Source organism: Prionailurus viverrinus, chromosome C1, assembly GCF_022837055.1.
Source record: "Prionailurus viverrinus isolate Anna chromosome C1, UM_Priviv_1.0, whole genome shotgun sequence".
Classification (NCBI taxonomy): Eukaryota; Metazoa; Chordata; class Mammalia; order Carnivora; family Felidae; genus Prionailurus; species Prionailurus viverrinus.
In genome coordinates this window covers 20,175,404-20,200,475 of record NC_062568.1, presented here as the reverse complement: position 1 = coordinate 20,200,475, position 25,072 = coordinate 20,175,404, and the positions used below count along the sequence as shown (strand labels likewise).

At 35.2% G+C, this 25,072-nt stretch overlaps 1 protein-coding gene across 1 annotated transcript in view; it reads right to left on the bottom strand.

Moving 5' to 3' along the window:
• ERBB4 (erb-b2 receptor tyrosine kinase 4) overlaps window positions 1-25,072 on the bottom strand; it is a 1,149,310-nt gene that overhangs the window by 153,818 nt on the left and 970,420 nt on the right. The window contains exon 20 of the mRNA XM_047868778.1: window positions 20,511-20,696. Within this exon, the coding sequence (XP_047724734.1) occupies window positions 20,511-20,696 (186 nt within the window). The remainder of the gene's footprint in view (window positions 1-20,510; window positions 20,697-25,072) is intronic.

The window sequence follows — 25,072 nt, the reverse complement described above, 5'->3', positions numbered from 1 at the left end:
TTTATATATATGTATAGATATTTATATACATGTATATGTATATATATATATATATATATATATATATATATATATATATATATAACAGTATGTATTCACTATGTACTTATTCTGGGCACCTGCTCTATAATAAATTTTGGCCTGGCTGGTTAGGAAACAAACATGAACAATACATAGTATCTATTCTTTAAGAATCATAGAGAAGAAATATATGTACAAGTAACTACATTGCAATGGAATACATGAAATAGATGTTTTAGTCCTATGACAATATCCAGGAGAGGGCAAACATCTGGTGGGAGCAGAGAAGGAACTGGATAATGTGTAAGGACAGGATGGCATTTAAATTTCAAGTCCTGAATAGCATCACTAGAGGATGATCCCCCCCAAAAGATATTAAGCAAAGGGAATTGCAAGAGGTCAGACTGATGAATGTTTCAGAGAGGTTAAGATAAGAACTAGAAAATTATCTTTGGATTTGGTCACTGATTATTTCTAAGAGAGCAATTTCATTCTCTGGCTAGATAAATGAAAAGTATTTTTTAATTTTTGTGTGTTTATTGTTTTGTTTTTCCACTGCTGAATTATTAGGACATGAGAAATTGTATACAGTGTTATAGTGGGCATTGCTACTATATAGTAGCATAATAGCATATACTGATATAGTTTAGTGAGCTTTGAATCCTAAACAGGATCTCTAGAGAATAGTTTTTTCCAAAATATTTGAGCATCTTTCTCATGGTTAGTCTTCTAAATCTATACATATATGGATTTAAATATATGTATTATTTATTATTCATATACATAATATATATTATTCATTATTTATTGTTATATATATACTCATTTCCGGAAGGAAAGGGCCACTTTCTGCCTCTTTTTTTGTGATTATGTTTATGAAACTGGTACACTTGCATTTCTCTTTGGGGAGTGTGGTGGGTGCAATGTGATATTTTTCTAAATACCCTTTAATCAAATAAAGGAATTTCCAGGCAAATGCATTTTGCTTGGTTCTCAAAAGATATAGGCTACTTACTCATCAAGACCCCAGGGTTTGATGAGCCATATGTTTTTAAAGAGATTAAAATCTGCTCTTGGATTCCATCTATATACTACTATTCACTTCCAATATCCTTCTTTATTTTCAAAATAAAATGATAAGAAGAAATCTGTCTTTTGTGTATTTTCCTATTCAAGAGTTCAAGTCCAAGTCCTGGAGATACAGCTCTGTTATTTTAACAGTATTATTTTTTCCACCATGACATACAGTTAAATTTGGTTGCTTTGACTGGTCTTCTCAGAAAGACACCCTGCCACTAAATATTCTTTTCATATCTGTGTAGCTGCCTCTCTATTCCTTAGCAAGAGTTAAATGAGTACCACAACTCAATCCTGGGGAAGACACTATTGCAAATGGTTGTGTGAATCCATGGCACAGAAGATGTTCTTCTTCATCAGGCCTTTATCCAATGCAGTAAGTACTCATGCTGATAGCTGTTACAATTCCAATGGTGCATATTATCTTCTTTGTCTTTCCACACTAGTTTCTTTATCAGTAAGATCATTGCAAAGCTCATCTAGTTCTCACTAAGTAGGAGGCATCATTAAGATCTTACTATCCAGCAGACTTTGTACTAAACTAAATTCTTTACATATGTTAACTGACCTATGAGTTAACATTCACAACTCTACCAAGTAAGTACTTCTGTTAGCACCATTTTACAAACGAGGAGCCTGAATTTTAGAAAGATTACCTGAACCAAAGTTAATTGGTGGAGGGAGGGTCCACACTTTTTTATATTGATATTGGTCCCATTACTTAGATTATGTTGATTTTCTGGATTTCTTCTTAGAGTATAGCTTTCATTCCACTTCATTCTCTTTAATAAACTGGAGCATAGAAAGTATTCCCCAAGCCCTTTACTCTCACCTCAGTAAGGGAGATCAGCATGTATTTATAGCACATATAATTGGTGAATGCCTTAGGCAGAAAGACAAACATAGCATATGGCCTGCAGGTTGCTAGAATAGCTCCCCCAGTGCCTGACTGCTGGGGCATCAGAATGAAGCAGTACTTTGTGGCTTCCCCTAGACACTCTTCTCTAAAACAGTCAAGGAAAAATACCTCTTTACTCTGGGATGCTGGCTGTGACACATTAGAATGGAAGAGAAGGGAGTAGGCACTCCTTGGATCCTGACTTCATCCCAGTCTTTCCATTCATTTCTCCTTTCCCAGTTAGTCTGACTCCATCCCCATGTAACTGTGATTCATAGGACTTGGTGAAGCTCTTTTTGTGGCTCTATCATATTTCTATGCCTTTGGGGACAAATATTAACTAAATGTTTTGTGCTAATTTGGGTGACTATACTACTAAATACTCAATATGACATGTAAGCCAAGGTGGGAAGGTTATCAGGTGAATACGCTGTGCATTGGTGCTTCTAACAAGGAGAGAGACAGAGACAGAGAGAGAGACAGAGACACAGATAGGGAAACAGAGAGAGGTATTATTATGCCAGGGGACACAGCAAATTTTAACAGTCTATGTTGAAAGTTTGCTAAACTCTGAAAATTAGGGGTAAACTAGTGTGTTTGCCATTTATTTAGGGATAGTAATTAAAAATCATTTTACTAAATATAATCATTCATTTTTTCATCAAGTAAATGTAGGAGCCTCTTGTTCTCCTGCTCTTAATGCCCACAGATATTGCCTTTGTTTAGATCCTCATTTATTTCTCAAGCAGATGTTTAAATAGCCTCCTAAGTGTTGTCCCTGATGCCCTTTGTTTAGATGTTTGCAGTTTGGGACCTGGTTACAAAGAAACTAGCAAAAGATCTTAAATGTCCATATTTCAATGGCAACTTCCCTTCTGACCTCTGTGTGATTTAGATTAACACCTTGAATTTGCTTTCATAATTTGAATATAAAGAATTTGAATCTGGCTTTTATGCCTGCCAGTGATGTACATGTAAAGACACTTCGTTATGACCAGTATGAGTCTAATGATTCCACACCTATTTCCTCTATGCTCTAGGCCATGTTTGCTAAGATATAGATAAAACTTAACAGAATGACATCACTACATTTATATATTGGTGAAAATAGAAAACAAGTCAGAGGTTGTCCTGAAAATTTCTATTTTAAATTTTATTCCATCTACTTTAGGGAATTGGGAACATTATTTGATAGCTTTGACTAAGAATGGCCAAGGTAGTAAAACTTCTGTCTAGGTTTCTCCATTGTACTTAAATACAGGTTCCCCCTTTACATACACAAGAATGTGTTTTCAAGTGCTTTAGAATTATTAATGAACTGAACTCCCTCAGGAGTGACTCCTTTTAAATCCTGAAATCACAATTCTTTGAAGATATAAAGTACACTTAATTTAACTGCCTTATCTCACCCAAAGTAGAAGTTTTTTTTTAAATTCATTCAGTCCCAACAGGGAAGAACACCCAGGTAGTACTTTCCTGTTTAATACCTCTTGTTCAGAGAGGCAGAAAAGCAAACTGACAGTATAAGGAATCCATATTTTTTCCCCCTGCCAGCGTTATATGTATTTGGGGGCTAGAAAAATTTAGAACTTCCAATATAGCAATTTCTGTTGACAAGAAATTTAATTAAGTTGCGATGGGGTTGCTTTGCTGATAAAATTCCTGATTCTGGTAGTCCATCCAATGTTTTAACAGTTTATAAATTGATTATCAACCTTTCTTAGACTCACCAGGAGGGTAAACAAAACAAAACAAAAACACAACACTATCTCCAATGGCAGCAACATCAGTAGCTTTGAGAATACTCTTTCTGTGGGCTGCATTTTCAATCTTTATTGTGATTCTCCCTTGCCTACAATCCAATTTCTTTCAGACCCATATGGTGCCAATTTCTTGAAAGCTTATTGTAGTAATATTAAAAATCTCAATTTAAATATCAAATAAGCCCCCAAATCATAAGGAAATAAATCCATGTGGGCTCACAAAATTTCCCCTTCAGGCTTTGTGATTCTAGTTATTTGTTTCTTTGTTTCTTATGAGGAACAAATTGTTTTTAATGTTGCATTTTATAAAGGATTTAAAATGTGTGGGTGTCCCCAAAAGTATTTGATTTTTGTGACACTTTTTAAAACAATCATAACTTGAAAAATCTCAATATTTGAGCGATGATAATAAAAATTGCTTTGGGCTAAAACTCTGTATTCTGTATCACAGTCCACAGGAAAATTTTACAGCTAAGTAATAAACCTGGAAAATATAGGTTTATAATGGAAATGTTGACAGACTCTAGCAGGCACTGTTGTAATATCTTGAATCAGATTTAAAAGAAGTTTTCAATAACGTCTTTCCAAGCCAATCTTTTGGGGAATGCAAGTTAAAACATTTTTTTTTTCCTACTACCTCAGTGACTGATAAAAATGTGAGGAATTTGTGGCCAGATACCCCAGGGCACCTGTGAAAAAGACAATGGGAATTTGTAACTGGACAATAAGCATGGGGAGATTACTGTAAGAAATTATACTTAAAATCTCACTCCACAGAGACGTTTTGACATAATGATAGTCCATAGATTCATAAGGATCATACTGGCATGTTCTCAGGTAAAGGTAGCAATGGAATAAAGTATCAGCCCACTTAATTATGTTTTAATAGAAAAATTTTATTGGAGGATAAGAATAGGAGTAACTGCAAAGATGGTGATTCTAGAAGTAATCAAGTCATTTTATTGATAGACACAGGAGTGCTCTCCCACATTTGCCATAAAAATTAAGGTATAAGTTACCTAACACAGGTCAATTTGTATACTTTAAATTTTACTGTTTATGACAGGAAATAAGAAATATTTCCTTCAGTTATCTAAACAAGATGGAAAACTAGTTAGGCATGGGTACTATCAGTTTGAGGTCACTACCTGGCCCTGTCCCTAGAGTTGTACAATACAGTGGCCCTGAGAGAAGCAGTATGAGGAAATGCTTAGGTCAGGCTGAGAGCAGACTATGCCAGAATCACACCTTCTTTGCCCATTAGCTACATGACCTTGAACAAGTTATGTAACCTCTAAGTCTCACTGTTTTCATGTAAAATGGGAATAATATGGACAATAAAAAGAGTGATAATAACGCTAGCTAACATTATTGATTGTTATTCTATTGTTACTACTGTGAACTGCCAATCTACGTGAAACCAAACTATGACAAAACAACCTGTTCTACAAAAGATCCAATCACCTCCAGTCAAGGTTGGTTGCATACCAAGACAGGGGGCAATTCATGAAAATTTCACAACCCCACTAGGAAGGGACTTTGGCTGTACACTCTTGCTTTAGACATTGCCATATATTCCTCCAGTCTGGAGTAGAAACTGAGTCATTGATGTTCTGACTTGGTGCATTAAATCCTTAAAGAAATAGCCATCTGATTTTTTTTATTTTAATGTTTATTTTCTCTTGAGAGAGAGTGGGGAGGGGCACAGAGAGGGGGCACAGCTGCACAAGCTGTGAGCTCAGAGCCCAAGGTGGGGCTTGAGCTCAGGACTGTGAGATCATGACCTGAGCTGAAATCAAGAGTCGGCTGCTTAACTGACTGAGGCACCCAGGCTCCCCTAGCCATCTGAAATTTTTAAAGCAACACATAAACCAGCACCCAGATTAAGAACAGTGCTGATATCACAAAAACTACTCTGACCCATGTTAGTTATATTTTTATGGAATTCTTTAACCTTATATATGAATTAGCTAAAGGATACCATTTTATTTAGCACTTAATGTATCATTGGTAAAAGCTTTCTAAACTCTACTTCATTTTAGCATTATAACTTTGACAGTTTAATACATGATAGAAATAAGATGAAATTATGGGGGAATCATTCATTTTGTTTTAAAAAAAACAATTCTGGGGCGCCTGGGTGGCGCAGTCGGTTAAGCGTCCGACTTCAGCCAGGTCACGATCTCGCGGTCCGGGAGTTCGAGCCCCGCGTCAGGCTCTGGGCTGATGGCTCAGAGCCTGGAGCCTGTTTCCGATTCTGTGTCTCCCTCTCTCTCTGCCCCTCCCCCGTTCATGCTGTGTCTCTCTCTGTCCCAAAAATAAATAAATGTTGAAAAAAAAAAAACAAAACAATTCTAATTTTAAAGCTCAGGTCAGTCTTACATTTAATCTACAAGAGACTTCATAACAAAACCGTAGGCCTAAGCCTTATATACTACACTTTCTAAAAGAGCAGCCCCAATTAGTAAACTGTATTCATGGTAATGTACTTGCTTGGGGCGATAATCATCAGAGTCCCTAGTTCTGGTCCCTGCCAGTGAAAGTGCACCAGGAGTGGGTGATGTAGTATTGTAATTATACAATTAGCCTTGTCAAGGCATGCAGCATTGGGAATAGCAAGATCCTGAAGCTTAAAATGTGGCTAGCTGATATATGACTGTCATTAAGCTCATCCTTTGTTCACTTTGTGATGGGGTAGATACTGAGCTTAGGAAAAGGATTCTTAATGAAGGATAAAATCTTTGACCCGTAGCCATTCTTTTTCATGTGCTCATAACCACTCACCTCACCCTTCCTGTCCCCAACTGCACATGTATTCTGTTCCACTCTCACTTTAGCCGGATGAAAAATGACAAACATCTGCCAACAAGCTCTATTTAATCAATCAAATTTAGATGATATAAAGTGAAATTTTGTACAAATAGTGCTTAACCTATTACTTCTAATCATGACAATAATGGATCTCCCCACTCAATGCTCCTTTCCATATATACATACTAAATTGGATATTGTGAAATCTTGACTACATAGAATTAATCTATATTTAAAATATAAATTCCTCACTAATACATTTATATTCAAGTTATTAAAATATCAGCTCTATGTAATACATGTATATGTGTGTATTTATGTTTTTATATACACACAGATACAATATCATACAAGGTGTGTATATTTATTTCATTGCGTATAATACTAAATAGAATAATTCAAAATTTTGAACTTCCTCAGAAGATAGAAAAATCAGCATAAAGCCTTAACTGCTTTCTCTCATTTAGTCTGTCTTCATTATTAACCTAATTTTCTTCTCTTCTGGCTCCATGCCCTCTGGGTTTGATTGAGCTATCTTTCTTCTGTAGCCAGTGACCTGCTAAACCACTTTCCTATGGTAATTAGCAGGTGCGGAAGTAGGAGTGTAGATGTTCCCTCTAAGTAATTGCAAGAGGATCTAACACTACAATTTGATTGCTGGGTCCCTCCTAGGTCAAAAACTACATAGAACTCAGCTCCTCTTTATAGCCACTGTTCTAGAATTTATATGTGCCAATCTATAGAGGATATCCTTTGAAGTAATGCTAGAGGTAATATTAATGCTAGAGTCAGACTCAGCATTCAGAGTATTATATATCCATTGTAATGTACTAAACATAGTGATTTTAAAAAAATGTTTGAAAAAATAAATCATTATTACAAATATAGATCACAGCAAGACTTAAGTACAATTAAAAGCAAAGAACTAGGAGGTTTGTGTGGGTTACAAAGGGATGGCACAGGTCATCAAATAGTTCTATATCTTGATTGTAGTCATGGTACAATGAATCAACACGTGATAAACTTGCTTAGATCTACACATGCTCACAGGGTTCATGTAAAACTGAAATATCTAAACAAGCTCTGTGGGTTGTACCTATGTCAAATTCCTAGTTGCAATATTGTGCTAGAGTTACACAAGATGCTATTGGTGAGGAAATTGTGTGAAGGAGACATGGAAATGCACTTTAATTTTTTTTTGTGTAACTTTCTATGAATCTACAATTATTTCAAAATAAAAAGTGGGGCTTTTGTCAGTTTTTTTGTTTGTTTGTTTTTTTATTTAATGCTATTTGGAGAAAGAATTGGGCAGGTGTAGAGGAAGTAAATTTTTGTTTTGCCTTCAGTCTCAATATGCTTTTTTTTTTCTGTTTCCAGCCAAACCATTTGACTTCATCCTTTGTCTTTTCCATGTGCAGCAAAAGACAAATCGTATCTTTCTAAATTACTGTAAGCATCTTGAAATCTGGGGGGAGGGTGATGGCATTACATGCATACATCTAAAAGATCATGAATATATATCACAACTTCCTTAGAGCAATGTTATAACACCGCTCTAAGGCAACAGTTTTAGAAACAAAAGCCACAGGGAGCCATAAAGTAGACACCCAGTCCTGCTACTTTGATTCTCCATTTGAGAAAATCACTGTGCTCCTAAAAGCTACTACAATACCAAGCTTCACAGAGTCATGACTAATAGATGTAATTGCTAACACTTTACACACATGAAGTACAATTTAATCCATTTGGGTTGGATAGCTTTCACTTTTCTGTCAAAAAAAAGTACCAGCCAATGCATACATTTACAGTCAAGAAATTAAGTTCTTTACTTTCTGGATGTGTATGGTAGCTGAATGAAAACCTCTGCCATTTATAGAATGGAGTAACTTCCAAGCTGAATTAGAGTTGCTCAGCATGCCAAACAAAGCCACAGGCAAAGCAAAAGGGAAATTTGCTATTTTATAGGTTCAACAAGAAACAACCTACATGACTCCTTCTCTAAGTGAGAGGCCTTCATATTTCATGCAAACCCCGGGAAACAATTAAGGCCTCATTGCAATTCTGGGACCTGTGTTCTAGAAACTGCATCAATAAACTTCATTTTCATCTAGCACATTCGAGTTTCTCTCTTATCCCTTACTACCCCTTTTCCATCGCCCTCCTTTAAGGCAATGAGAATTTGGCACGTAAATAAAAAGCATGAGGTCGTTTCCGGGAGGGGATAAACACAATTCAAATTCAGCCAGGTGCTTTATCACCAATTTGGGAGGTTGCAATGTTATTAGACATTCTGATATAAAGATGGAGAGGGAAAACTATCGTTGGAAAAGAGAGATTAGAAAAAAAAAACTTAGATGGTAAACTGAAAGCATAAAAGCACATAGAAGTAAAAATCTAGCTGGCTCTCATTTAATATTCTATAGGGGGCAAAAGTCCATAGCATCATTTAAAAATTATCACAAAAATATATATAATTTTTAGACTAACTCTCTAATACGGTAGTAGTGATTTTCACTGAAATTGTAAACACAGAGTCCACAAATCTTACAGAGCGAAGGAAAGGGGTGCTCGCCTGCCAGCTGATGTAGGCTGGGGGATCTATAGATTCAGATCATGATATATTTATAGATATCTATATATCTAAGATATATAGCTATCTATAGATATATAGATTCAGATCATGGCTTTATTACTATGAAAAATTATGTCCTCAAACAAACTCTGTCACCTGTTTAGGCTTCTCCATCTTCAACACAAACTCATCAGATAGATGGTTTTAAAGCTAGTCTCTGAAGACCACAGGAGACTCATGGTCCCAAGGAGCCCGCTCAATGCCATCTGCTGCTGTAGTTACGCTTTGGTTTTATTTGTTTAGATTTTCAAGTAAGATTTCACTTGAAATAATTGCATCTTTAATTTTTTTAATCACTGAACTAGATAATCTTTCAGGGCTCCTTGCTATGACATAATTTCAACAAATTTTGATATTATTTTTTTTTAAAGATTCACCACCTCCACACAGTAACTCTTCTGGGCTGGATCCTTTCCATGCAATTTTTCTATTGCTTTGTTTTATTTTTGTATACACAGCAAATTAAGATACCAGTTTGTGTTTTGTGCATGCTTCTTTAGAATAAATAGGAAAACCTGTATTTCTAATTTGGGCTCTTCATCTTTTTAAAAACATTTTTTAAGGTGTTATTATCCATATTTGAGAGTGAGGAAGACAGAGCATGAGCAGGGGAGGGGCAGAGAGAGAATTTGAAGCAGGCTCCAAGCTCTCAGCACAGAACCCGATGCAGAGTTCAAACCGAAGTCTGATGGTTAACTGACTGAGTCACCCAGGCGCCCGGGGCTATTCATCTTAAAGGAGTTTTTGCATTACAGGACCTAAAATTGCAATTCCAAGACAGCAGCACCCAGGAGAAAGTCTGTGTTGGTTTTGTTGTTTGAGAAATTGACATTTCTTTCTTTTCTTTTTTGAATTTTTTTAAACGTTTATTTATTATTGAGAGACAGAGAGACACAGAGCGTGAGCAGGGGAGGGGTAGAGAGAGGGGAAGACACAGAATCTGAAATAGGCTCCAGGCTCTGAGCTGTCAGCACAGAACCCAATGCGGGGCTCGAACTCACAAACTGTGAGATCATGATCTGAGCCGAAGTTGGTCACCCAACCAACTGAGCCACCCAGGCACCCCTGACTTATTTCTATCTAGCTGTGGAGATGGGGTGGCATGTGGATAAGGTTGAAGACAACAACCTAGAGAAAAATGGTTAGGTTTTCCAAGACCAAGAAGAAAAGAAGGAATCATGGTGACAATTTCAGAAGAGAGCTTAGAGTGAGGTGGGGGGAGGCTATGCTCCTACTCTCAGTCTGTACTCACAGAGATGCTAGGCTTCTCATGAGATGATATGTGGATGGATGTTGAGGACCTGGGGGACTGAACAGAATGAGGTAGAGATTTGTACAGACATAGCCAGTTGGCTTGATGGAGGAAGAGAGTTCTGTGAAGCAGAGTTCAATCTTTTTAGTCACCCTATCAGCCCTGTCTAGATCAGCTGACAGCGTGCCAACCCCCCAATAGGTCAATGAGTCCAGCCAAGATCCTAGACCCACCCAGCAGACCTAAACTCATGAGAAATAAACAATTAAGTTATGTGCCAAATAAAAGAGAAAGAAAAGGACGCCTGGGTGGCTCAGTTGGTTAAGTGTCCAACTATTGATTTTGGTTCAGGTCATGATCTCACAGTTCACTAGATTGAGCCCCATGTTGGGCTCTGCCTTCACAGAGTGGAGCCTGCTTGAGATTCTCTCTCTTCCTCTCTCTCTGCCCCTGCCCACTTTTGCCCATGTTTGTGCTCTCTGTCTCAAAACAAATAAACTTTAAAAAATAAAAGAGAGAGGAAGAAAATGATTTGGAGGCCATTATGACTATGCAGAGAGATTGGAGATCTCAGCTTCCATGGAGCTGAACAAGGAACACATTTATATACCGATTATAAAGGTCAGAAAAGTGAAGACTGCCCCTGTCTGCCAAGAATCATATATCTTTCATCAGATGCTTCAATATCCCTATAAAAATCCTTGTGGGAGCTTCCCAATACATGATTAAAATGGAATTTCTAACCAACTTTGATAGGTGCGCACCAACCTGGAATAATTTTAATTTAGAAAAAAAATAATGTAATGTTCCTCTAATCTGTTATTGTAGATCAAATTCACTTTCATTTAACATGAGGAAATGATGGACAAACTTCTCTGGGGCACGTTTGTATTTTGTCCTGGAAAAAATATTTCAAGTGAACTCTTTAATTGTGCAAAATATAGCAATCTTCTGAAATGGATGGTCTTGAGAGCACTGCTCTATGTGATTTAAGAAAACAAAAACAAACCAACAACAACAACAACAACAAAAAACAATGTCAATATTTATTGAGGGATACTATGTGTTAGGCAATATATTAATATACTGACACATTTTACTGTTTTATTTAATTGTTATAAACACTCTATGAGCTAAATGTTATTATTCTAATGTTTAGATAAGTAAGTTCAGAGAGTTTAAAAAACTTGCCAAAAATTTTACAGTTACAGACTGGTAGTTGTCATTCGAACCTAAATATTTATAAGTCCAAAATCCATTTTCCTTAACCATTATAATCATAGTAGGGTCTCAAAGGAAATTTTCAATATTCATGAGTACAATACTAAATGAGTACAAATGATAAAAGAATATAATAAATGCGTACAAATGAATAAAGAAATACATATATTCCTGTTCTGTAAAAACTTCTGATTTTTCAGATTAATATCAGTTTCTATTTATTGATTAATTTAAATTTTAAAAACATAGGTTTGCTTCATTTTATGCAGACACAAGTATTCTCATTTAGCAAAATGGAAAATGGGTCTCCAGGTTCTCACAACTATGATTCAGAATTTAAACCCAGATTGTATTTCTCTACGGTTCATGTTCTTTCTGTTATACTATGCTGTCTTTCTGTAAAAGCCATGTCTAAATTAATTTTGATGCTAATAAATATCAAATAATGTATAATTTTATTAAATATTATAATAACTTTTTAAGCACTAAAGCTTCAGTAGTAAATGTGCAAAGTCAATCTACGATCTTATTTAACCTCACAACAGCTGGAAAAATGGAGGCTGTTGCCCATTTTATAGATGAGGAAACAGATTTAGACACAGTAAGGAACTTGCCTAAGTCATACAGATGATAAGTGGTAGAACTAAAAGAGGAGCACAACACTACTTCCTTCTAAATTCTTCCCTAAAATACCAATGGGTGGCACCGTTTCTCATCTCTCACCATACGAGGTGATGTTTTTTGTCTACTTGGTTTTTGTATCTACCTTCCCCAAGAGAATATAAAAGTCATGACAGAGGGGCTTATAGTTGTTGCTCTTGCTTGAAACCTCTGATCTTGGGATGGTAACTACTACATCATAACTTGATATTATGTTAAATGAATAAATAATTGAAACTTTCCTCAAGACCACAGATATTCTCCCTTGTGATTTAAATCTCAAATGTCTAATGAAAACATAGATCTAAACAATAGACAGAGACCTTGAAAATATTCACTTATCAGGCTGCTTCTTTAGTGGGGAAAAATTGAATGATCTACCTTCATGAGATAATCAATGACTTGGACATTATTTTTCATCCTTGGACTAGTTTGCAACATGACCCTGGGAAAGTCACTGAAGGTATGTACTCTGAATAAAATTTTACCATTGACTCAGATTCATGCTACTGTATTTCTCTAAAGATCTAATGATAATTTATTAGAATATATAATGCATTTAAAGTTATATAATAGCAGTAAAAATGATACATTAAATAAGATATAAGATGTAAATATAAATTATTAAGAAGATAAATATGTAGGCTGTCGTTGTCTTTCTCAAAATGTGGCTATATTACTAGAAAAAAATAATTTATATTTTCATTTAAACTGGGAATTGTTATTAAATGAGGTTTGGCTATGCCACTAACACCATGGCTTCTAATTCTAATATGTCCCTTCTACTCATCTTTTAAAATATAATAATTTTGCTATGTCAAAACATACCTTCCAAATATATTCATTCAATTGACATTCACAAACTTCTAAAAAGTGTTAAAAGTCATTATTATATTATTAAATATAATAAGTACCAATTATCTTTCTTAGAAGGTTAGTAGTGTTCTGTTTCTTCTCTAGACTATTTATTATTTCAAAATTTTATATATTAGTATATATATAATACATTTATATAATATATACAATACACATATATAATGCATACATGTATAGTGACTGAGGTCGTATCTACATATAGACTTTGGCCTTGACCACAAACAAAGCAGAAATTTTGGTGCCCAGTTCATGCATTTAACTGACATCAGACATTCAGATTTGAATCTGATTTTATTCATAAAGAGAAAATGGCTGGATCCAATGGTAAAATTACAGTTTTCCTATCACTCTGTGTAGCTACTGTGAGCAGAAAAATGGAAAAGAGGAAAAAAAGAAAGAAAATGAAGATTCTGCTCATGTAACACATTCAAGCCCGAAGACTTTGTATCTGTGTGTGGAAGAGGAATTAATTTCTTAACACAGAAATCTACTCTTTTCCATCATTGTGAACTGTTTTTGAACTGAGAGAGGTTCTTCTCTCCACTTTGTGCCTCACACTAACTCCTACTCTGGCACGAAGTATAAATTAAACTAAGGTACACAGATACTTTTTAATGGCCACAAAAAGTCAGGTTTCACAGTAGAATTCTCATTAGCTTCAAACAGGAATATGATATGACACGAAAAGTAAATCAGGGATAAAGTAGAGTGTGAAATTTAAAAAAAAAAACCTACAGTTTAATTAAGAAAATATATTAAATTAACCTAAAATTATACTGACCTTTAAATGATACAGTGTTCTTCAAAAACAAATGCTGGAATCAATCTATTTATAAAAATACAACTTAAAGAGTCTTAGAGGCAAAAATCTAAATTATTTTGCTTAAACATATTAGGTCAATTTTTTATTCTTTAAAATATTGAATGACTTTTATTTCTATTTTCTTTCAGAAGAATTTTAAGGATGGTACAATATATGAATTAATCAGGCAATGAATTATCTTGAAGTTTATAGTGGACCACTGACATGTGTTTTTAGAATCATCTCTTTAACTAGTTTCAATGGTAAACTACTGAAAAAAAAAAGCCTTTGAGACCCTACATCTGAATTGAACTGAAATTCAGAATACAGTAGCAACATCAACAAAAAATCAACAAAAATATTTCAAATAAGCTTTTCCTTAGAAAGTAGTCAGGAGCTAAAATTTGTGCAGCAACAGGAAATCAAACCAATGTTAACCTTTTCTAGCTTGAGATTGAAAAGTTAGAATTTTCTCTTTATTCCTCTTCAATAACGGACTATCTTATTCAAAATACCCCAAAACTCAACTCTTTGCCAGTTCCCTGATAGTTTCCCATGTTTTCAATGTTACCAATAATCCAATTTTCTAACATGAAAATTAGAGGTCACAATAACAGCAAATACAGCACAGCATCTTAGGAATCTGTGCAAGAAAACACATAAGGATAGGGGACTCAGGTCCTTTTTTCCAAAAATAAGAAATACTAAATATTAAACATAGGATTCTCTCCTCCTATCCCCAGCATCATCTAAGAACAAATGCTAAGTCTTTTATAGCTGAGATTCAAAAATAGAGTATTTTTAAAATAACATCATTAAGGCATTCTAACTACGAATGTAAGTGCCTTTCCTTATTGCCTTCATATCAAATATATTCAAAATAACACAGAATGTACATTCTTACTGTATGCTACACAGTGTTTTAAGCAGAGAATATTACCTTATTCTCATAATTACTCCATTAAATAATGACTTTTATTATCCCCATTTTCAGGAGACTCAAGAGATTAACTTATTTAAGGCCACACAGCTGACAAGTGGTGGGTCTGGAAATAGAACCCATTCAGAGACTGGTTCTAGAGTCTGTATGCTCAACACAAGATAGTGCCAAATTACACATTTTAAATTCCTAATTTTCTGGCTCCTGGATGGCTCAGTCAGTTAAGCGTCCAACTCTTGACTTCTGGCTCAGGCCGTGACTTCACAGTTCATGGGTTTAAGCCCCACATCAGGTCCTGGGCTGAAGGCTCAGAGCCTGTTTGGGATTCTCTCTCTCTCTCTCTCTCTCTCTCTCTCTCTCTCTCTCACTCTGTCTCTGCACCCCCTCCTTATGTGTACTTTCTCTCAAAACAAATGAATAAACTTATTTTTTTAAATCCTAATTTATAGTGGTACTTGTGATCAGTATCTACACTGCATAATTGTTCACAGAACAGTTGAGCTTGCTTTATCAAAATCCCCCAAAGTTGAAAGACTATCTAGTTCTTTCCCAGAAAATGTAACATACATGCTGATGAGAAGGCAATAAAAAAAAATTCTCATGAAGACAATGAAAAGTATTATTCATGATAGAACCTTTTCTTTTATGGGATTAATGATGAGACACCACTGTCTCATGGTGTCAGATGTCTTGCTCCTCGATGCTCTCCATATTCAGAAGTGCTGTTGAGGACAGCAAGCGGCTTTCAGCTGCAGTGATGTGTATGTGTTTGGAGAGGCAGGTGCTGAATGGCTTAAAGACCTTGCTCAGACACCAGAGTTCCCTGGTTAGAACACAGGCATTTCAACCTACCGTTTTGTCCATTAGGACTTAACTTCCCCTATTTTCCTCATCTATAAATTGGGAGAATAATGAGCCATACCTACTAGAGTTTCATTAAATATTCAATAGCACAATGTGCCTAAAGCACCAAGCAGATGCCAAGTGTATAAGACATGCTTTATCCACATAGACTCAGTCATTATTGGTGTTACCAGGAAGTTCCGTCATTCTAAACTCACATACACTTTTGAGAGTCTGCTAAGCTGTCTTAAAAACTGCTTGCCCAACATGTTAGCAACAAGTATGAAAGAAGGGATTCTCATCATTATTTCTATCCTGGATTCATAAAGCACCAGGAAGGCATATGGCATTATATAAACATTAAATAATAATATATCCTGCTCTGCTTCCAAATTAAATCAAGTTCCAAATACAGCATTTGCAAAGTTAATATGGCTACCTATAAGAGTCAAACAATTTTGGTGTTTAAATTTGTCTCCCATGACATACAGTTTTGTAGAATGACATACCAAAGGAAAAATGGAAAGAAAACTGGGAACAGGGGTAAAATTTGTTAAAATTATTTTCTCCCTTATATACAAAAACACAGATTAGTTGTTCAACTATTTATGTGTTAGCTGTGTGCATTTAATCAAGTAACTTAACATTCTCTGCGATTTTACCTGTGAAATGAAAATCATGATACTTACTTCATAGGTTTGTGATGAGACAAATTAATTAATGAATAAAATATAGAGCAGTGGTTTGCACAGAGTAAGAGCTGCTTGATGTTAGCTATAATTATTATTTTCCTATGAATTGTTGTATTTTCTACAGGTATGTTATAACACAAATATATATAAGTTACTTTACAGTTTTACCCCCAAACCCCCCAACTTTATCAGTGAAAAAAACAAAGTGGGTATTGAAGTAATTATGATGCTATCTTACTTTCCTGAGCCACTCTTGGTAAGAATTGAAAGCAAAGAAGACAAAGCCTCTAAGTTACTGGAATAACTATTTGTGAAATACTTGTGTTTACTCAGACCATATTACTCATATTTTACAGAAATTTTAAAAACAATTCTCTGTTTTGAGGCTTTCAACCTATACGTAATAAAAACAGATTGCTTTTAAGCACTTCATGTTCTAGGAGCTGAGCCAAGGAAGTTGCATTGGACTATTTTATTTAATCTTTGCAAGCCACTATGAGGAAGTATATTAATTTTTTATTGCTGTATCTAATTACCACAGATTTAATGGCTTAAAACAATACAAATTTATTTTCTTACAGTTGTGGATGTCAGAAGTCCTGAATTGGTTTGTAAACTGGAATAAAATCAAGATGTGGCAGGCCTGAACATTGTAGGGAGAATATATTTCCTTTCTAGAGGTAGATTCTATTTCCCAGCACCCTGTCTTCAAAGCACATCACTCCAGCTTTGCTCCCATCTTTATATCTTCACTTACTCTGATCCTTCTGCCTCCCACTTATAAGAATTCTTAGATTACATTGGGCCCACCTTGGTGATTCAGGATAATATCTTCATCTCAAAATCCTTAATTTAATAATATTCACAATTCCCTTCTAACATGTGAAGTAACATATTCACAGATGCCGTGGGTGGGATATAACATATTTCAGGGTAGGGAGTTTCAGCCTACCAGAAGTAGATACAATTATGCTCATTTTGCAAATAAGAAAAAAAGGTAGTACTGAGAACAAACTGAGGGCTGATGGGGGGTGGGAGGGAGGGGAGGGTGGGTGATGGGTATTGAAGAGGGCACCTGTTGGGATGAGCACTGGGTGTTGTATGGAAACCAATTTGACAATAAATTTCATATATTTAAAAAAAAGTGGGTACCATCATATTAATGCAGGTCCTTCAGATCCTAATGCTGTTTCCACTATACAATTGTGCCCCCAAAGTAGAAAAAAAAAGATGAAGGAAGGGTTCTCTCTTTATGGGTTTTTCCCATAAATATTTTTTTCAAATTCCTCATGAGTTAAAAGTATTTATTAAATGTTTATTGAATGGCTACTATACCAATTTTCGGTGCTGGGAAGAAATATGAATCAGACTGAGTCAGTAGCTAGGTCATTACAAATTTTCCCATATATTTAAGTACCCAAAACTCTTCACTCTATATTGAGAGTCGCAACCAAATTCAACCACCTAGTCGAAAGCTCCGGTTTCATGTTGTATAAACCTTTGCAATTTGCCATGTCTGGAACTGAACTCTCAATTTTTTTTCTACAATTATGTTCAAATCTCAGCCTTCACCAGCTCAGGAAAGAGCACCACCATACACCCCAACAACTTATCATATTCAGAAGCCTATATTTATCTAAAAAATATATCTTAATCCTATTTACTTCTCCTTACTTTCATTACCCCCAGACTTCTGACTGGTATCTTCATTTTCATTTTTGGATTGCCTTGATTTCAGCTCCATATATAAACTGGCAATGTCCCATGAGAACGTAAAATACTTCAATATCTACTGTTTTTACAATAAAATGCAAACCTTTCATGCTACACAGGGTTCCCACATCCCTTGTTCTGTTTAACACATTTGTGTGTCTGTTGCCTTCACGTAACTAGTGACAGAACCTTCTTTCACTCTTAAAAATGTCCCAGCTGGATGATACATTACATGGTCACCATATCTATACAGCTCTTGTGGAATCTTTCCTCTGCCTAAATTTTCATCCCATAGCCAAATATTCTCCCTCAGGATTCAATGGTGTCTACCTTAAATGTGCTCTGTAATTATTTTTCGTCAAAATGTGAACCCAAGCATTAAGTATAATACTATACTTAATGTTTTATCTGTTGGCTATTCTGGCCATTAGGGTATACAAAGACAACCAGGCCCATGTCCACGTTGTTTGCCCCTAGACAATTCAGGCAGCATAGTATCTGATACATGGAAGGTGTCTATAGATGTTTATTAAAAGATTAATGACTAAAGAAACTTGCCATACAGTCAATCATATAAACTACATAGTATAAAACTTGAATAATAAAACTGTGTTCAAGATACCAATGACCAAACAAATGCAGAAATTGTTTCTGTTTGGAGAAAAAGGTTAAGTAGGGAAGGTTCTGTAAGCAGAGGAACCCAATCAGCATTGATGGATGAAAGGACCATCGTATGTGATCAAGAAGCTATGAGGAAATATTTCTAAGCAGAAAGGATGGCATTCACAAAGGCAAAATGGTTTAAAACAGTGCAATTATTCAGGGAACTCAAAGTAGTTTCTATTATTAGAGTGTACAGCTTTGCATAAATGATATATTGATGTCATGAATCTCTAAGGACAAAACCTAAATTATGAAGAATACTGCAGGAAACATAGAAAACAGCAAAGAAATTTGAAACTTAGTTTTATTCTCATTTATACTGCTAGAATGATTTGAGAATTTCTATTGCATGTTTAGCTCACCGTATAATTTATTGGAGTTCTTAGGTAAGTAAATCAATTTTTCAAGAGTTGTGTTTCAAACTTCATTACTGTAAAAAATTCTCTAAGTTGTCAGTTCAACATGTAATAGTAACAAAAATATAATACATGGTCCATAATGAAACTATAATGGAATTTATGGTATGAAAACTAAACTGGACTTTCCCTTTAGAAAATTTTTGGAATTTTAAGAATTACCTCAAATTTCTACTCTAGGAAATGAATTTTTATTCATTCATAGGCTGTAAGAAGAAATAGACTAGAATTACTAAATTAATACTTTGGCATCTATCTAATACAAATGCAAAGATGAACACATCTATAGAATTAACTGAACATTAGGTCAATTTGTGATGTAAATAGAGGTTTAAATAGAGAATTAAAACTCATTTCACATCTATTTATCCCGGAGAAAATTTTCAAGAAATATTCTTGGTATAGGTGATCATAAATGGGTTATTTGAATGTAAAACATGGACACCGGAAATTTCACACCAGTGGACTGCAAGGCATAAATGCTTTGTTTGGTTTCTAGAACACTTCAGCAGTTTGAGCCAAGATTTAAATTTGGAGAAGTCACATAAAAAAAAAAAATCCAGAATTTTGGCCCCTTGGAAACACTGGAAGAACACATAACAATGGTGGAAAAAACCATAGTCCTTTCAGAGGGCAATGGTATTCTCTAGGTCACCACAGAGCCCCCACCCCATCACCTCAGGTCCTGAGATCCATGCCACTTCCATATGCATGTTACATGCCCGAGACGGTGTGCCAGGCTGAAAAACCCCAACCATTAAAGGCTAACTGAGAATTATCAAAATGTCTAGGAGGATATTTAGAACTTGATAATTTCTAATATTGAGAATTAAATGTACATACTATCTTAATAAAATTGTCTAAAATGGGATAATTCTTATATTCAATCTTTTCTCTCTTGGATTTTGTTTGTTAATTAAACTATATCAAAACAAACAAAAAGCTAAACAAATTTGGTAGAACATTTTTTTTCTTCTGATCAGTAATCTATTTGTTTGGCATCTGGTTAACATAACACAAATAGCAGTAAAAATTCCCCAAATATATAAGTATATCATGTGTTTGATCTGTGATTTGAATGCAAATACTTCCCTACATCTTTCAATATAGCACAAGTAATTTGTTTTGTTTAAATATACTGAAAGCTTGACATATTTTCAGTATCCATACTATTCTAGATTAGGAGATAAGAGAGGAGAGTCATTTCCATCAAAAGTGATGGGAACTTACCTTAGCTATTTGGACACACCAGTTAAGCAGTAGCTGGGATCCAATGTTATCCTTATGTTCATGGACATAATCCAACAGGCAGCCATGGGGCATAAGCTGTGTAACCAGTTGAATGGTTGGGCTCAGACACACACCCAATAACCGGACTAAGTGTGGATGGTCCATACTTGCCATGATCAAAGCTTCCTATTAAAAAAAAAATTAAATGTAATTTCAACTCAAATTCCTTTATAGCACTCACTACATTAATGGTGCTGATAATAATTTTGAAAATGCACTCTCATTCAATGGAATCCATTAAAAATGAAAAGGCATTATTGCAGCTATTTTATTTTTAAAGTGATTTAATTCAAGTAAATTTAAGTGAAAAAACAAGGACTATACATTTATTAAGATGGACAATGTTATAAAATTAAATGAATATAAAATTACTATTAGTGTTTTGTCTTTTGTAGTATGAACAATATTTGATTTTATTTACTGCTAAGTAAGTTGATATTGAATCTTGACTTATACCATGGATTTTTAACTTTTGATCTTGGTTCTGGAGTACAATAATCCATATGAATGTAATTATTTGTACATAGTACAAGGTGAACCAAAGGTAAGTCATCTGTTATTAGTGTGGAGTCAGATAGAATACACAGGTATAATTTAATAAATTATAAATACCAAAACTTAAACAATTACAAGCACTATGCCCATTGGGGATTTATGTAGAAAAATAAACCTTTAAATTTGCTCCATACATTTGCCTTTATTCAATTCCACTTCATTTCCAAATTTATAAGTCATGTATTAGTTATAGAATCATAAAATAGCTGAGTGAGACCATGAAAACTTGTCTACTCCAACTTTATCATTTCATGAAATGAGAAAATAGCTCTAATTTCTTTATCATAATCATGTCATTTTTGTTTAATGAAGATTGGACATATGATAGTCATTTAGTGCATCTTAAAGTTACTCTCCAATAAAGTTATTTTAAGTATCTTTACTACAATTTAAAACAAATAGGACCTTCCATGCATGTGCACACACACATGCACACACACACACACACACACACACACACACACAAGGGGGATGGCACAGATGTGACAATTTATTATCAATTAGTGTACCTACTTTGAGGCTATGAGAATGTTTATATTAGCATTCTTGTATATCTTCTGTGCCTTTGAAATTTTTCAAGACTAAAAATGGAGGACAGAAAGCTCTACTGATCTATTATTTAAGATGACATGGAAAATCGAATAAACAAATTATTTCCATTTCCTCTCATTTCCACTACATTAACAATAAGGGCATTAATAAAGAGGCAGAGACCAACAATCATAGAAAGGAGGCAATAAAGATAGAATACAGAGTAGAATGTGGCTTAATAGTAGTAACTAAATTAACAGACATAAGACATCCGAAGCTTAATGTAGCAGGTAGGGAAACTGAGAAGAAATCCAATTTACACCACGCGTGTCACCACCAAAGGCTCAAGTAGTGTTAGTGCCTCAAATCTGTGCAAATGGAACAGGGAGGAGAAACTGACTTCAGTAGGACCGTTTCAAAGTGTACTTTGGAGGCACTTCAGACAGCAGATCTCCTCCTCCCTTTTGTCTTTGGGAGAAGCTAAATCAAAAGGATTGTGGACAAAAAAAAAAAAAAAAAAAAAAAGGATTGTGGACTATGGCTATTAGGCAAAATAGAAAGAGAAGTACTCTGGTGAAAATAATAAGATTATGTAAATTTATATATAGGGAAAATTGGGGCCACTTCTAGTTCCTTTTCCCAAATGGAGCTGTGACTTCGAAATTCTGAAACTTAAATTGTTTAAACCTCAAATTCCAAAGCCAGCAAAAATTCAACCAAGGGAGTGGATATACACACATGTTCAGCCATGCTTGTTCTTAAAGAAACTTCTCTCAGATGCCTCCTTTCTCTGTTAGCTGTGCTCACTAAATAAGAGGAAGCAATTAAAAGAGTACATTGAATTGAGGAAACAGAATAACGACAGTGAAGGGATATTCCAGAATAAAAGCTGTTCAAGAGACCGAGATAGCAGTCAGTCCAGACTTGAGTGGGCATATTGCTCTGGAAAAGGTGATCCAAGAATATGGAGATGATAGAATACCTAATGACTTTAAAATACATTAAGAGCATATATATTTATCATAAACCGAAATTCAAATTAGTGATCAATGCACAGAAAACTAAGCAAAAATAAAATGAAGCAATTGATGTGGTAAAACACAAAGATATCCATGAAAAAGAAAATCATTGTACTCGCTATAGAGCATGGCAGGGAATAGTTGTAGAGACATAATGACATAAGTACAAATGCTGATATATGCAGACATCATATAACTATATTGAAAACTGAAGGGAAGGGAGGTGTACCTCTGCAAGGGGGTGATAGGAAGAAAGTGAAAGGTACATTCCTGTTGTTCCTAGTGACAAGTTTGCATATGATGCATAAAATGGAAAAATCAAGAGTTGACAGTGTTAGCATATTATTTAGATATAGAGTTAAGTGAAAAAATAAATTGCTGAGAAGCTGAAAGTGATTGTTTTGGGCTGTGGAAAATGAGTAGGAAAAGGAATAGAGGGTCACTCTAGACTTCTGTCTTTTACTATTCGCCTTGTAGAAGTATTTGACTTACTATTATTATTTTAAAGCTATTTGAGAAGACATTAACTTAAAAAATTTTTTTTTAATGTTTATTTATTTCTGAGACAGAAAGAGACAGAGCATGAGTGGGGGAGGGTCAGAGAGAGAGGGAGACACAGAATCTGAAGCAGGCTCCAGACTCAGCTGTCAGCACAGAGCTCGATGCGGGGCTCGAACTCACACACCATGAGATCATGACTGGAGCCGAAGTCAGTCATTCAACCGACTGAGTCACCCAGGCGCCCCAAGACATTATTAACTTTTAAACTCCACTGCTACTTTAGCGGTGTTGAATTCAGCTGAGTCTAAAGATGATTCACAATTACGTGTATATCTGATGGAGTATATGAATTTACTGGATCTAGCTAGGTTCTTAGTCAAGTATAATGTTTCACTTTTATGAGTGAGGAACAGTGGGGCAGAATGGGCACCTGTCTTTGAGAAAGAAGATATATAAGGCCAAACAGAAAAAAAAAGTAAGCTGATAAAATACTATCAGCCCAACTCAAAAGACTGTTTTCAGTCTTTGTGGGCAGAAGCAGAAATTGCTGTTTTCCAGATGGCTTCTGAGTAGATGCTGACATTCCTCCTTCCTCAGCAGCCCCAGGCAACCAGAAGCATAGAACAGGGGAGGACATCGGTGTCTATGCTTCCTTGCTGAGCCTGTCACCACAACAATGCCTTGAGGACTAGCAGCCCAGAGAGCACTGAGTAGTTTATAGGTACGTATGAGACACTCAGCAACTGCCCAAACTATTTGGGGAAATTTCTCTGGTGGCTGGAGTTTCTGCATAATGAGCAGGGCCACAAATTTGAGTCATTACTATGAATATGGCCCCATCTGGGTCCAAAAAAGTAGAAACATTTTGGTTTCACTTACTGTATATTTTAAACATTTGAAAACATTTAAAACATTAGTAAACATTTGAAATAAAGGAAATCAATGTAGTTATAAGGAGAAAACAGATAGGAATGTTAGCAAGTAATATTACCTATTATTTAATCCAGTATTGTTATTCATTAATTAAATATTAACATTAATATTGAAAGTGTAAACCACAGGGTTCCTTCACTGAATTATGATATGCACACATATAAATATACACATATACACCAACAAATAAGCAGAACATGTAATCAAATTAAATAGCAAATTTAATCAAGCACAAAATTAGATATTATCTAATTACATCAAATTTATATTGATTGCATTTTCTCTATTTCTCTTCTAGTGGCTTTCAGTCTTTCAAGAGCATGAGTTGCCTAGGTTTGTCATTACAAGTAGTTATCCTGGTCCCACTCCCAGATAATCCAGTCTAGAAATTGATCATAAAGCTGCATTTGTAGCAAGCTCTCCAGGTGAAGCTACTGTAGGAAATAGGGAAATTGAGGACCTCTGAAACATTGCCAAGAAATGTATCTAGAATCCATTGCAAAAGTAGTAACTTGCAACTGTGGTTTGATCCTCATTATAAGCCTACTAGCAGTCAAAGGAGGCAGTGATTCTCAGCTATAAAAGGAGAAAGCCAAGGCTGGTGGGCTTACTGCCTCAGGTCTTACGATAACTGGCAGATCAGGGTTAAGACTCCTGATTTCTGATTCCTAGTGCAGTGCTATTTCTTCTGATACTGTACTTTTAAATTTTCACTTCCATCAGCACCTCTCACTGTAGATGCTTATCTTGTTAAGAGGAAGACAGCTCCAAACACCTGATATCAGTCGTACCTGAGGAATTGGGTCAAATTATACCTAAGTTCCTGAAGAAACACTAAGATCAACCAACAAATTCGCACTAACAGGTAAACTGCCATTGCATACAATGCGCTTTCAGAAAGCATGAGGAAGAAAATGATGAAGTTTAAGGTAAAAGAACAATTTCGAGGTTATTTTAGGCTTC